Source organism: Leuciscus leuciscus, assembly GCF_965113295.1.
Source record: "Leuciscus leuciscus genome assembly, chromosome: 15".
NCBI classification, from domain to species: Eukaryota; Metazoa; Chordata; class Actinopteri; order Cypriniformes; family Leuciscidae; genus Leuciscus; species Leuciscus leuciscus.
Window position 1 is genome coordinate 38,563,257 of NC_138739.1, and position 14,517 is coordinate 38,577,773.

The window sequence follows — 14,517 nt, forward strand, 5'->3', positions numbered from 1 at the left end:
TCACAGACTGACTCAGAGGAAATGAGAACAAGGTTGGAGCTAATGCCACCTGAGTTAGATACATTTTCTCTCCAGCAGTCTCATGATAAAATGCTCTAAAACACATAGCCTATGACCGGGTCCGCACTATTGATGGACCGCTACTTTAGCCTGATCAACCACTTTCCTATCCATATTTTTTCTGTTATAAAAGATAGATTGTATCGGGTGGCCCAAGACACCCAGACAATGGAAGATACAAACCAGTTATTAGTGTAAAAAGCCGTCGAGAAATGCTTTTCCAGGCAGCTCATTGTAGTCCCATGGCAGGCCACTTGGGGGAAGGAAAGATATGCGAACATCTCATAGCCCGTTTTTTTTTTTGGCGGGGTATTCATTAAAACGTCCGTCGGTGGTGTGCGCCGTGTTGTAAATTTCAACTGGTTAATCCTCCTGACATTTCAAGAGAACCATTGTGCCCTTCAAGAAAATTGGTATGGACCTAATCAGGCCATTAGAACATTCAGCACGCAGACATCGCTTTGCATTAGTTCTAGTGGGTCATGCAGCACGATATCTGGAAGCACTGCCGTTACGCACAATTTCTGCAAAAAGTGTGGCGGACGCACTATTTAGCATTATCTCCCAAGTGGGAATCCCCAAAGAGATTCTCACTGATCAGGGCACGGTGTTTATGTCACGTACATTAAGCGAATTATACAAACTTTTGGCCATTAAATCGATTCACACCAGTGTCTATCACCCAAAAACAGAAGGCTTGGTGGAACGATTTAATCACACTTTGAAATCCATGGTTCACAAATTCTTAAAAAAAGATGACAAAAATTGGGGTAAATGGCTCAAGCCCCCTCTCAAGCGTGCGGGAGGTTCCACAAGCCTCCTCTGGGTTTTCCCCATTCAAACTTCTCTATGGTCGTCAGCCCCGAGGGGTGCTTGACGGCATTAGAGGGGCTTTGGAGGAGGGGCCTTCAAACTGCGTAGTGAAATTCAGTATGTCATGGACCTCTCTCTCAAATTCTCTCTATGGAGAATTTGCTCAAGGCACAGGACAGACAAAGTCAGCTGTACAACAGGGGTATGCGAGAGTGTCAATTTGCACCGGGAGATAAAGTGATTTTATTACTTCCAACATATTTTTCCATGTTACTCGCGGAGTGGCAAGGACCATTTGTGCTCACACAGCGAGTTGGGGATCTGGATTATGAGGTAAGACGAATGGACAGGGGTGATTCATGTCAAATTATTATCTCAATCACACTGGAATGTGGTGATGTCGGTTGAGTTAGCCGCGGCCGTTTCATGCAGAGGAAGATCTCGGGCCAGAAGCAGCTGTCAAACCCAATCTGCTCGCTCTGGTCTCGGGGTGAGATCACCAAACCTCTGCAGCTCACCGATTTAGCCAAGTTGCAAGCAGATTTTGCAGATGTGTTTTTACCACTGCCCAGTCGCACAGACCTCATACAGCACTATATCGAAAGGATCTCTGGGAAGAGGTGTGCAGCCGCCCCTATGGTTTACCTGAACACAAGTAAAAAAGTGGTACAGGATGAATTAAAGGCTATGCTAGAGTTGGGCAGAGTTGCTGAGATGCTTGATCGGTTGGGTTTGGCTTGCTTTTAATCAACATTTTTATAAAAAGATTTAACAAAAGGATATAGGCAGATCCCCTTGTAGCCATTATCTAAAGAGAAAACAGCCTTCACTATGCCATTTGGATTACACCAATTTATTACTCTTCCGTTTGGGCTGTTCAGGGCTTCCGCAACCTTTCAGCGTCTCATGGACAAAATCCTCCAGCCCCATTCCACATACGCCGCTGCCTACATCGACGATATCATTATCTACAGCACCTGGAACACACATGTAATGTCCTGAGATCGCGGACTCACGGCGAACCCGCGGAAGTGTGCAATTGGGCTTTTGGAGGTAAGGTATCTGGGCTTCCACTTTGGACATGGACAGGTGCATCATCAAATTGACAAGACTGCTGCGATTGTAGCCTGCCCAAGTCCCAAGACCAAAAAGGAGGTGAGACAGTTCCAGGGCCTAGCGGGATATTATGGGAGGTTTATTCTTAATTATTGGGAGCTCACCAGCCCGCTGACTGATCTCACTAAAAATGAAGCACCAGACGGAGTGGACGGAGCTGTGCCCACAGGCCCTAACCAAAGTGAAGGTTGCCCTGTGCGGCGAGCCGCTCTTACACTCTAACTTTGATCACCCTTTTTTGTTGCAGACAGACGCATCGGACAGGAGGCTGGGTGCAGTCCTGTCCCAGGTGGTCGGAGAAGAAGAGTGGTGGGTACATTATCTAAGTCAAAAGGTCTCAAACAGAGAGACTAGATACAGCAGCATTGAAAAATAATGTTTGGCCATTCGTTGGACCGTCCTCACCCTCCATTATTACCTCCTAGGATGTGAATTCAATCTATTGATTGGACCACGCGCCCCTCCAGTGACTCCACCACATGAAGGATACCAACGCGTGAATCACCCGTTGGTATTTAGCTTTACAGTCTTTTAAGTTCAAAGTGGTTCACAGGCTGTAGCCGACAGACGAGCGGTGAAAAGGAGTTCAAGTGAATGATGACTAACACCTGTCTCTAATTCTAGAGAGAGACTTATGTGCTACAATTCGGAACTGTTGTTTTGTTATATGAGGCAGTGTGCCCTGCAAAGCTTATTTTCTGTTTTCCTTTATTTTGTCCAGTAAAGACTTGGATTGCTTGTCACCTCAACTTCTTTGTCATTTATATTTCTGAACGTTTTACACACACACACACACACACACACACACACACATATATATATAATCATTAAAGTACTCATTAGAGAAAGTAAGACTCATCATGAACATTATTCTTCAAATGCAAAAACAATATAAACTACTGACAGGTTTTACACTAGGTGTATTCAATTCTGTGGCCTTATTTTAAGGATAAAGAAGGTAAGGTAAGGTAAGGTAATTTATTTATAAAGCACAATTAAAAACAACGGGTAGTTGACCAATGTGCTGTACAATTTGTAAAAACATGCAAAAAGCAAATGTACAAAACATTTATACAATATTATGCAAGTATCTAACTACTCTCATAGAACAATCAATCAACTAACTCAGCTATTTGGTTTAGACAGGAAAGCCAGAGAAAAAAGATGAGTTTTTAAAAAAGATTTAAAAGATACCACTGTGGAGGCAGTTCTAATATGCAAAGGCAGCCTATTCCAGAGTTTCGGAGCCAACACTGAAAAGGAACGATCACCCCAAAGTTTGCGTCTAGACCTTGGGACAATTAGCATTTTCTGGTCAGAAGACCTAAGTGATCTTGAAGGAGAATATATCTGCAATAGATCTGAGAGGTAAGGTGGTGCCAGACCATTTAGAGATTTAAAAACAAACAACAAAATCTTAAAATCAATCCTATAACGGATAGGCAACCAATGTAAAGAAAACAAAATCGGAGTGATATGGCTCCGCTTCCGAGATCCTGTCAGCAATCTAGCTGCGGCATTTTGAACAATTTGCAAACGCCTCAAAGTCGACTGATTAATTCCTGCATACAAGGCATTACAGTAATCTAAACGTGAGGTCACAAAAGCGTGCATTACTCTCTCTAAATCCTCAAATGACAAAAATGACTTGACTTTTGTCAAGGTTCTTAGTTGAAAGAAGCCTGATCGCACAACAGCGTTTACTTGTTTGTCAAATTTTAGGGAGTTATCAAAAATTACCCCCAAGTTTTTCACCATGGATTTACAATAAATAGATAAAGAACCTACATCAACCCAGGGTGACTCAGATACATTAGAAGGTGCAAACACAATAATCTCAGTTTTACATTCATTTAGATGCAGAAAATTTGCAGCCAGCCAAGTTTTCAAATCATTCAGACATGCTAAAAGGGCCCCTAATGAATGATTGTCTTCCTTTTTTACAGGCATGTATATCTGTGTATCATCTGCATAGCAGTGAAATGATACTCTGTGTTTTTGAAAGATAGCACCAATAGGAAGCATGTATAATGAAAACAAAATGGGTCCCAAGATGGACCCTTGAGGTATCCCACATTTAAGAGGGGCAGACGAAGATGTAAATTCCCCCATGGTAACTGAAAAACTTCTGTTTGTTAAATAAGACTTAAACAAATTTAAAACAACGCCTCGCATCCCTACTAACCTCTCCAGCCGTGCGATAAGAATTTCGTGGTCTATGGTATCAAATGCCGCGCTCAAATCGAGTAACACCAAAACTGCTGCGTTTCCAGAATCTACAGTCAATAAAACATCATTAAGAACTTTTAAGAGTGCAGATTCTGTACTGTGATGTTTCCTAAAACCAGACTGAAATTCTTCAAAGATCACATTTTCATTTAAAAAAGACTCCAGCTGAATGAGAACTGCTTTCTCTAGTATCTTTGAGAGAAATGACAATTTTGAAATAGGTCTAAAATTATTTAACTCATTTGAGTTCAAATTGGTATTTTTAATTCAAAGAATGCTCTTGTCTTGTCCAGAGACGAGTAGCCTATAGTTGTGAGAATCTCCACACACACGAAAGCAAACTTTTCATGTGAATCGAACATTCTGATAGGTGTAATGGTATTGAATACATTTTCATTCAAATTGTAGTGATTTCAGGAGACAAAACGTGACGACAAAAAAATTGCATGTGGAGAAATATAATGCATTATATATGATGCATCGCTTTCTGCCAGGACTTTTTGCCCACTTGGACTGGCCAACTCATGAGCTTGGAGGAATTTGGTAAGAGTATTTGTCATAAAAGGCATCAAATGTTTATGTCACACCACATTTTTCAAATGCATGCAAATTTTGGAGACCGGAAATGCAAGCTCACACAAAGAAGGTTTGCATTCCGCTCTGGGGTGTTTCCAGTAGTGTTTCAATAGTGTTTCCAGTACAACGACATACCATAGTACAATGCATCGTTGAAGAAATCAACTAGCTAGTCACGACTGTTTCTTGTATCTGTATTTTCGCAAATTGGTCATTCAACCACGTTGGTTGATGATGTCCCGCAGATGGTGGAGTAATAACTTCTTTTAATGAATTTGAGATCGAATTAATGCTAGATGTTTTGCTATAAATTACGGACATGGCATCTGAGGACTATTTCTAATTTTTCTCAGTTATTTTGCTTTATTTCCAGATATAGGGGCTGTTTACACGACACCGTTTTCAACTAAAAACGCAAAAAAAAAAATTTGCCCGCTTTGGCCGTTCGTTAAAGGGGTCTCAAAAAGTGAGGACAGGCCAAAATGTCCTCACTTTACTCACTTTGTCCTCACTCCAATGGACTAAAACTCAAACTGGTCCTCACAAAGATAGTTGTACAAGTACACACACACGCACTCACTACATACTCTCTCACACACACACACAATGCTGGAAACAGATAGAAAATGATTATACTTAAAAGATTTCTTATCCAGCGTTAGTATTACAGCCTTCATCTTTCAGTTAAAATGGCTGATAGTTCAGAATTTACTGTTTGCCCTCTCTGAGCATCATCAATTCATGAAAATAAGCATATGTCCCCCCATAACAGGTATAACTAGTTTTTTATATATACTGTATATATATTTAATTGTACATATACCATGGGAAGCCTATTGCCACCCCTCATTCTGCTCTTGCTTCATTTCACGTGGTTAAGAGCCCTCCGAACAATCAGAAAATCTTAAAACATTTACTATACTAGGCCTATTTGTGATTTATATGTTGCTTGCACAATTAAAAAATATATATATTGTAGGTTACACGCGTTTTACAAGGGCTGGTAATGAACATTTAAAGAACAATTAAGTAGAACAATTATGTCTATTTACTTACATGTTGTTACTTTTTTATTTTTTTATTATTGCATGAAACAAAGAATTTTTGAAAAATCTTTATGTAGTTCGGACCTAAATTTAACCCTTATAGGAAAAACCTTGCAGCTTATAGTGAGTTCTGATAAATGTATTGCTCCAATTGATCACCAATAACCAGTTTTCTTTTTCAATCCTCAGCCATGTCAACAAAAGAATCAAAGCCAAATCTCAGCCATTCCCAGGTTACAGAGATTATCAAACGTCTCTATGGGTTGACCGTGTCCATCATTCGACCGTTGCCCAGTTATGATGATCAGAACTTGTACGTGGCCCCCAGTGAGGGTGGAGATTATGTGTTAAAGGTTATGAACTCACAACATCACTCTTATTGAGGGTGCAAATTCACTCCATGACCTTCCTACACCAAAGAGGCCTTCCTGCCCAGACCGTTTTGCCCACTCGGACTGGCCAACTCATGAGCTTGGAGGAATTTGGTAAGAGTATTTGTCATAAAAGGCATTAAATGTTTATTTCTCAAAAGGGGCGGTCACACCACATTTTCAAATGCATGCAAATTTTGGAGATCGGAAATGCAAGCTCACACAAAGAAGGTTTGCATTCCGCTCTGGGGTGTTTCCAGTAGTGTTTCTATAGCGTTTCCAGTACAACGACATACCATAGTACAATGCGTCGTTGAAGAAATCAACTAGCTAGTCACGACTGTTTCCTGAAACCGTATTTTCGCAAATTGGTCATTCAACCACGTTGGTTGATGATGTCCCGCAGATGGTGGAGTAATAACTTGTTTTAATGAATTTGAGATCGAATTAATGCTAGATGTTTGGTAACACTTTACTTGAAGGGGTGTGCATAAGACTGGCATGACAGCTTCATAATCATGACATGACACATGTAATGAATATGAAGGAGGTTTTATGCATGTTAATGACAACTTTTGAGATGTCTTTGTTGTGACAACTTGACAAACCAACACATCATAACCTGTCAGTGTCTTTGTCATGACAACCTGACATTACCAAGACAACATAAACAGTCATAAATATGTCATAAACATGACATAGCAGATTAATCATCAAACTTAAGAAACAACTTACCTTTATGAGTTAACATTACATTATATTTCTGACCACTTTTTTTTTCCAGTGGTACAAATTGAATTTGTCATTAAAATGTCATATAAGTGTTAATACTCTGTCAAATTATTTTATAACAGTGTCATGAATATTTTTCTTGACCTCAACTACAGTGATACAAATTTAATTTGTCATCAAAATGTCATTAAGTGTTAATACTGTCAAATTATTTTATAACTAATACTGGAATACTGGGGGAAAAAAAGTGGTCAGAAATATATTCATGACACAGTTATAATGGCCTCATGACAGCCAATGTCAAAACCAACCACATGACAGATTAAAGTAATGTTAACCCATAAAGCTAAGTAGTTTCTTAAGTTTGATGATTAATCTGCTATGTCATGTTTATGACACATTTATGACAGTTTATGATGTATTGGTTTATGTCAAGTTGTCATAACAAAGACATCTCAAAATGTCATCTTTGTAATAAAAATGACATAATTGAGCGAATGACACTTAATGACAGTTGTCATTAACATGCATAAAACCTTCATATTAATGACATGTGTCATGTCATGATTATGAAGCTGTCATGTCAGTCTTATGCACACCCCTTCAAGTAAAGTGTTACCAGACAAAGTGTGCAATTTGTAGTATAAACTTATGGTCGATGCCGATAGCCTCGTGGGCAAAGTGCGCCAACATGTAGCGCCGTTGTGCTTCGGGAGACCTGAGTTCAAGTCCCGGCCCGTGGACCTTTCTCGATCCCATTCCCCTTTCTCTCTCCCACTTTCTGTCTAGCAACTGGCCTATCCTAATAAACGACAAAAATACATCTTTTAAAAATAAACTTATGGTATATTGCTTGAATGTTTCGAAGACACTTTACAATTTATTTGTAACACAAATAAAGTACACTTTAATATCACTAATCAAGCATGTAACTTGAAGTTGTTCCAATTTAGTACACAAAACTACACTAAATACACTTAAAGTTATGCTTTACTACAATTTAATTACAACTAAAATATACTTTGTACAAAATTAGTTGTTTCAAAATAGCACTGTACAAAATTAGTTGTTTCAAAATAGCACACTTCAAGTTAACTAATAATTTACACACTTGAAGTATACTAAATTAGTCTGGCTGCAAGTTTACTTAGCCTTTTTTTTTTTTTTTTTTACCAGGGTAGAATCATGGGGTTCTCAGAGGGAGCTCGCTGAGGAGTTTGAGACATGTGTTAAGCCCCCTCGCGAGATTGAGCTGCCGGATGAGGATGTGTTGTCACTGACATCCTCTGATCCAGCAACGAATGCTCTGCTGGCAGCCCAAGAGAGAAGAAGATGGCTAATGAGAGTGAAGAAGAGGTACAACCTGAACCCTCACAGCCACCCTTCCCTGCACATGTTGAGTTGTTGAGTGTTATGGAACGCTCCACAGATTTAGCTCTCCGGGTCATCAAACAAACAGCCGCCGCAATCGGATGAGCTCGATGGCGGCGATGGTGGCCAGGGAGAGGCATCTGTGGTTGAACTTGGCTGACATCGGGGAGACAGAAAAAGCCTTTTCTTCTCGATGCACCCCCAGACAGCCAGGGTGTCCTGGCCCATCCCGGTTCGAGGATCCGAGACAGAGTCAGCGCCACTTCTCGTGCCCCTCCTCCTCCTTGGAGCAGGTCGCAGAGAAGGCACGACTCTAGGAAGAAGAAGGATTTGAGAGAGGTGGTCCAGCACAAACGTTCTTAGCATCAGTGAAGGATCGCCTTCCTTTGAGGGTGAAAAACAGCCACTCTCTCCTCTCTTCTCTCCTCTCTCCTCTCTTCTCTCCTCTCTTCTCTCCTCTCCTCTCCCCCACTTTCTCACCCCAAGCGCTTCTTGCATCAGCCCAGAGGCAGGACCTATGATGAGGTCTGTAGGTCTGCAACATGAGCTCTTAAGAGGAATAGGTCTACATTTTTGTAAATGTCGTTTAGGCCATCGCTCTACGGGCAGCAGGTTGAGCTCTGTAGGTCTCCTCCCTTCACAAGAGTTTTAGTAAGGTTGAACAGTAGACCTCGGTTCCCTGTTAGAAAGTATTAAGGGGTGTGTCAGGTAGGGTTTTTATAGGATGGTAAAAATAGTGCCCTGAAGTTCCCATATATAGGTAGGCTATGCATACCCTTCCCATAGTCCTCCTCTTATGTTAGAGTCGGCAGGCTTATGTAGTGGGTAGTGCCAATCTGTGGTAGTGAACAGGTTGGCTTTATTATATGGAAAATTCTCTAGTGAGGTCATCGTTCATCCGAGCATCAAACAGACATTTCTGTTTAAGCGTGAGATGTCTTCCTCCCTATCGGGAGTTATTCCACGGAGGCCACTGCTCTGTCAAGCTCCAGTACTACAACGTCAAGCGTTTAGCCCTCGTCGGGCCACCTTGATAGCTACCTTATAGTAGAGCAGCAGTTCTCCTCTCACTTTAGAGAGTCGTTTTCAGATTATAGCTCTAAACTTCAGACATATAATATATGTGTGTATGCCCTCGCCTCAATATCTGGCTTAGGCTTTAGTACTAGGAATTTGGTGGCGGTCTGCTAAGCATTCTCGCCTCGAGCCTCTCAGTATGTGAGTGTAGATCTAGAGCCCATCAGGAGATTTTATTACTGTAAATCTTGTTTTTCCTAGTACTGGCCTCCTCTTACTACAAGAGTCGTCTAGCCAAGGCCCACCTTTTGCATTAGGTGTAAAAATGCTAGTGGTGTAACAGGGTAGATAGCAGCATAGGTAGCAGGCTATCTTCAAAAAGCCTCCAATGCAGATATCTCATGGGCATTGTCAGGCCTTTCTCTCTAGAAAGTAAGATCAGGCCTCCGCCCTATAACCAGGCAGGCCCACAGTAATGTCTGTGAGAGCATGTGGCTTATGAGGCTAGTTTTGCTAACTGTCTCGCTATCAAGTTAGGCCTTAACAGGACTCTTTGAAGGCGGCTCCCCAACGAGTTGGATGCTTAGCATTGCAAAAGGCATTAAGTATCACGTTGCAGGCCCCATGGAGCCTCCCTGATTCTAGCCCAGAGCCTGGTCAATACTTATCAGGTTGAGCATAGTGTTCCAGAATCTATCTGAGGATCACTCTGTTTGAATACTTAAAGGAACACGCCGAATTTTTGGGACTTTAGCTTATTCACCGTATCCCCCAGAGTTAGATAAGTCCATACATACCCTTCTCATCTCCGTGCGTGCCGTAACTCTGTCTGACGCACCCACCGCTAGCCTAGCTTAGCACAAAGACTGGAGGTAAACGGCTCCAGCTAGCATACTGCTCCCAATAAGTGACAAAATAACGCCAACATTTTCCTATTTACATGTTGTGATTTGTATAGTCACAGCGTGTACAAATAACAAGGTCACATGAGACACAGCCATCTTCTAACCGTATTCATACTGGGATCTATATTCTCAGAAGGCGAAGCACTGCTACTTGGGCGGAGTGATTTACTCCAACTCTGAGCGAACTCTCTGCTCCTCACCACGGGGCTTCTCAGGCGCTGCGAGCAAATCACTCCGCCCAAGTAGCAGTGCTTCTCCTTCTGAGAATATTGTATGTATACGGTTAGAAGATGGCTGTGAATAAATGACCTTTTTTGTTTTGTTTTATTCTGTGTCGGAAACAAGCTTCCATTTTGTGATGGATTTTTAATAGTAAACTGTATTTTAAACTAATCATAATTCTAATAACTAACATTTCATTTCCTTGCAGGAATAACATTTATATGCTTTTGAAACCTAAATGTTTCCAAATACTTTATTTCACGCTCCAAATTAAAGCAGTTTTTTAGAGTGAAAGACAAATGTTCCCATCTTTTGTTAGTTTTGTTATTTATTTATTATATTTATATTAAATGAATTGTAACTATGTATAATTCATATAACTATTATATTAATTTACAATTAATAGTAAACTTTACTTTTAAATGAACATAAATATAAATGCAAGCTTTATTTTCTTTCAGCTGCCTTCTCAAACTTTCGCGGCAGCTGCAGTGTTTACTCCTGCCTTGTAAATGCGTGTAATTTCATGCATTTTTTTCATAATCTTCAAAAGAGTAATGAATTGTACCGGTTCTCTCGCGAGAACTTTATAGCGTTGTGAGACCGCTGACACTGATCTATACCAGATTGGATTTATATGGATTTGTCAACTTAAAACCTACTCTGAAACTCAGAGTTTGTTCAACTAGCTTCATGCAACAGGCCTCTGATCTCTCTTAATAGTTGGAAGTTCAGTTATGACTTGTGATGACTCTCATTGAGGAGACAAAACAAAACATTAAATAAAACTCATAATATAAAATCAAATTGCAGATCTTTAATTATTATAAAATTATATAAATTATAAAAATGGAGGTCTGAAAGCCACTGAATTTGAATCAATGATTGGACTACTCACACTGAATTGGATTAAATAGTATTTAACACAGCATAATCCAATATGTTTTCATATACCAAAGTGTGTTTTCAAGAGAGTCTTCGGATTATCATTTTTTGCTGAAATGTGATTTTGACATTTCTAAATAGCCTATTAAGTTTTCGTTTTCCCACAAGCAGATATTTCGATTTACTGGAAAATTATATTCACCTAATACCTATAAACTTCACACCGCATGGCGCCACCTTGTGGAATAATAGAACCATTACAATAAATAGGAAGACATTATTCAAACAAGAGTGGTATGAGAAAAAAAGTTGTATATGTTGTTAATTTGATAGATGAAGATTTATTCAATATAATTCATTCATGGAGAAGTTTGTGATAAAATGTTCCTTGAGAGAATCTAATAGTTTGTGTAGAGAAATCCCTCTTTCATTAGAACAACTAATACAAAACACACTTAACATTTTGAAATGTATTTGTTGAGTTGCCTGAGTTGAAGTTTGGAAAAGAATAGCCTACATTGGGGACAAAAGGTACATTATTTTACGATAATGACGGATTTTTTGATAATAAAACATTTAGAAACAAATGCTTTAATTATATTAAATAGGCAAATGTACCTAAAATGAAGAAAATTCTGTTTAAATGCCTATTAGGCCTGGTTTTCCGTAAAATTTCAGCAGCAGGATAAACATTATTAATGACTTTAAACTGAATTTTCTTCATTTTAGGTACGTTTGCCTATTTTCTTCATTTTCTAGGCCGCCTATACACACAAAATTATATATATAAGCTACGACTGGAGATATGTGTGTATATTTCATATGCATATTATTGTTCTCTATTTAGTTTGATGTTGTTCAATAAAAAAATAAAAAACATAAACATATATATAGCATTTTAAATGACGTATTTAACGTCATTTAAAATGCTATATATATGTTTATGTTTTTTATTTTTTTACTATTACGTCAGTGTAGTGGTAGTGAGCAAGGATTCGGTTTGAGTGACAACTGCTTTCTACCAATAGCGTACAGACTCAGAATCCCCTCGGCCCAATCAGGAACAGGTGGGCGTGACCAGAGGATTAGAGCGGAATCAAGCTGTGTTGTTGAACTGGTTACTGTTATATTTATATAATATCTCCAGAATAACGCAGTAGTGTCGCAATGGTTTCGCACTCGCTGGCTTTACCCGTGATCTGCTTCACCACGTTGTGGGGTCTGGTCGGGATTGTCGCCCCGTTTTTTGTCCCGAAAGGACCGAACAGAGGGTGAGGAATGAGGAATGATGCTGGAACAGGCCGAACAGAGATTCATCCATCCATCTTTAAACGCATCCATTCGCTTCATTCAAATATTATTGCAGTGCTATTCCTTATTGCATTATTACATTGATTGTGTTTTATATTTGCAGTGTCATCATAACCAGTTTGGTACTGACCGCCGTTTGCTGCTATCTATTGTGAGTATAATGTAAAAAAAAAAAATTGGAAGTACTGTCAAATATATCCTTACATGGTAAAATAGACGTTTATTAATATTTGGTAATTGGATTAAAATATTAACCCTTTATGCATGCATGATAATGTAGTTACAAATTCACTGTTTGCAGTGCATTTGTTGCTGTTATTGGTGATATTGTAACTAAAATGTATTAAGTAATATACAGATTATTCTGAATGTTTAATATCATATGCACCCATTTCAGCTGGTTAATCGCAATACTGGCCCAAACAAATCCTCTATTCGGACCTCAGCTTAAAAATGAGACCATATGGTATCTGCGGTACTTCTGGGAGTAGATGGAGGTAAACCTGCACTCATGTCAGAGTCGTTGTTGAAAACTGGATTTATGAGGATACCATAATAATTGAGATTTGATTCATTCTTATTCTTATGTCTTGCAGGTGTCGTTTGGAAGATGCAGAATATTTATCTCAACTGGCTTAACTATTACAATCAATAAACCCACAAAACAGTGAAGGATCAACTTCAAGGGAACAATCCTTGTGTTATGAAACAAGTCTTAAACATTAAACAACCGTTACAATGTGTTACTTAACATAATGCAACATAATGAATAAAATATTTGGAAAATACTACTGAGAGCATTCTAATTATGTACAAAATGATGTACAAATAGTGATATTATTGTGATATGTGAAGAATTCTGAAGAAGTCTATTTGTCTGAGAGTAATATGACTGTACTGTATGAGTGTGTGACTTTAACTTATGTTTATTATGTTGTCCTCACTTGCATGTGACACTGTATCCACTTTTACTTGCTTGTTAAAATTATTTTCATTTATCGTTTTTATTTTTTTATTTGTACGTGAATGTCGTCCTATTGATGTTTTGTGTCATCAGATGTAGATTTTGAAGCTGTGTCAAACGTGTTAATGAAAAACCAGGAAACTCTTAAGTAAATAAAGCGGGAGTATTGAAGTGAAGCGACTGGAGTTCTGTGATGTTGTTATGATGGCGTGACCTGCTGGATATGAAGTTTGCAGAATTGGAGAATGTTTGATTTATGAATGCGTGTCGGGCCACAGGTTTATATCAGTCATGTTTTGGTTAGGGAAGAAGAAGTGTACAAATGTTTTTGCAATTCAAGGACAGTGAACAACAATATGAATTGATTAAAAACTATTATGACTCATATTGAAAGGATCTGATGTTAATACTCAACTTGTTAATACAAGCAAGAAAACAAGCAAAACGACCTTGATAACATGTGATTCATCTGTGTTTTTTGTCTAAGGTTGATTAATTGTGACCTGTTTGGAAGAATTGAAAAGCATTTTAAATATATTCTGTGTATTCATACCATAATAATAACTACAAACTTTGACAGTAAATTAATATTTGTTAACATTGATTCAGAATGAATGAATCAGAAAGTTTTTAGTGATCTGTTCTTTTTTTTTTATTCTTTTTTTTTTTAGCCAGAATTATTTTTATATTATATAATTATATATATAATTATAAATATTCATGACTTATGGCTTTCATAAAGGAAAAACAAACAAAAAAATGTTTATGTTGATCTTCATCTATATGCTAAAATCCTGATGCATGATTATTAATGCTTAAGAACAGTTTTTCAGCCTTTCGTTAAATATTTTTGGCGTTTTTTTTTTTTTTTTTTTTTTTTAAGTGTTCATTAAAGAGTT

The 14,517-nt window shown here is 38.6% G+C and overlaps 1 protein-coding gene across 1 annotated transcript; it reads left to right on the top strand.

The window, feature by feature from the left end:
- Positions 1-12,409: 12,409 nt before the first annotated feature.
- Positions 12,410-14,095, top strand: atpv0e2 (ATPase H+ transporting V0 subunit e2). The gene is made up of 4 exons (XM_082138619.1): positions 12,410-12,614; positions 12,758-12,805; positions 13,052-13,151; positions 13,251-14,095. Exons 1-3 carry the CDS (start codon positions 12,511-12,513, stop codon positions 13,143-13,145), a joined length of 246 nt encoding a protein of 81 aa, XP_081994745.1. The 5' UTR covers positions 12,410-12,510; the 3' UTR covers positions 13,146-13,151; positions 13,251-14,095.
- The last annotated feature ends 422 nt before the right edge of the window (positions 14,096-14,517 follow it).

What these genes read in the sequence shown, in the direction of transcription:
- atpv0e2 (XM_082138619.1), top strand. Translation starts at nt 12,511, where the DNA reads ATGGTTTCGCACTCGCTGGCTTTACCCGTGATCTGCTTCACCACGTTG. An exon ending in CCGAAAGGACCGAACAGAGG is followed by an intron (nt 12,615 to 12,757) that starts GTGAGGAATGAG and finishes TTATATTTGCAG; the next exon opens with TGTCATCATAACCAGTTTGG. An exon ending in GCCGTTTGCTGCTATCTATT is followed by an intron (nt 12,806 to 13,051) that starts GTGAGTATAATG and finishes CACCCATTTCAG; the next exon opens with CTGGTTAATCGCAATACTGG.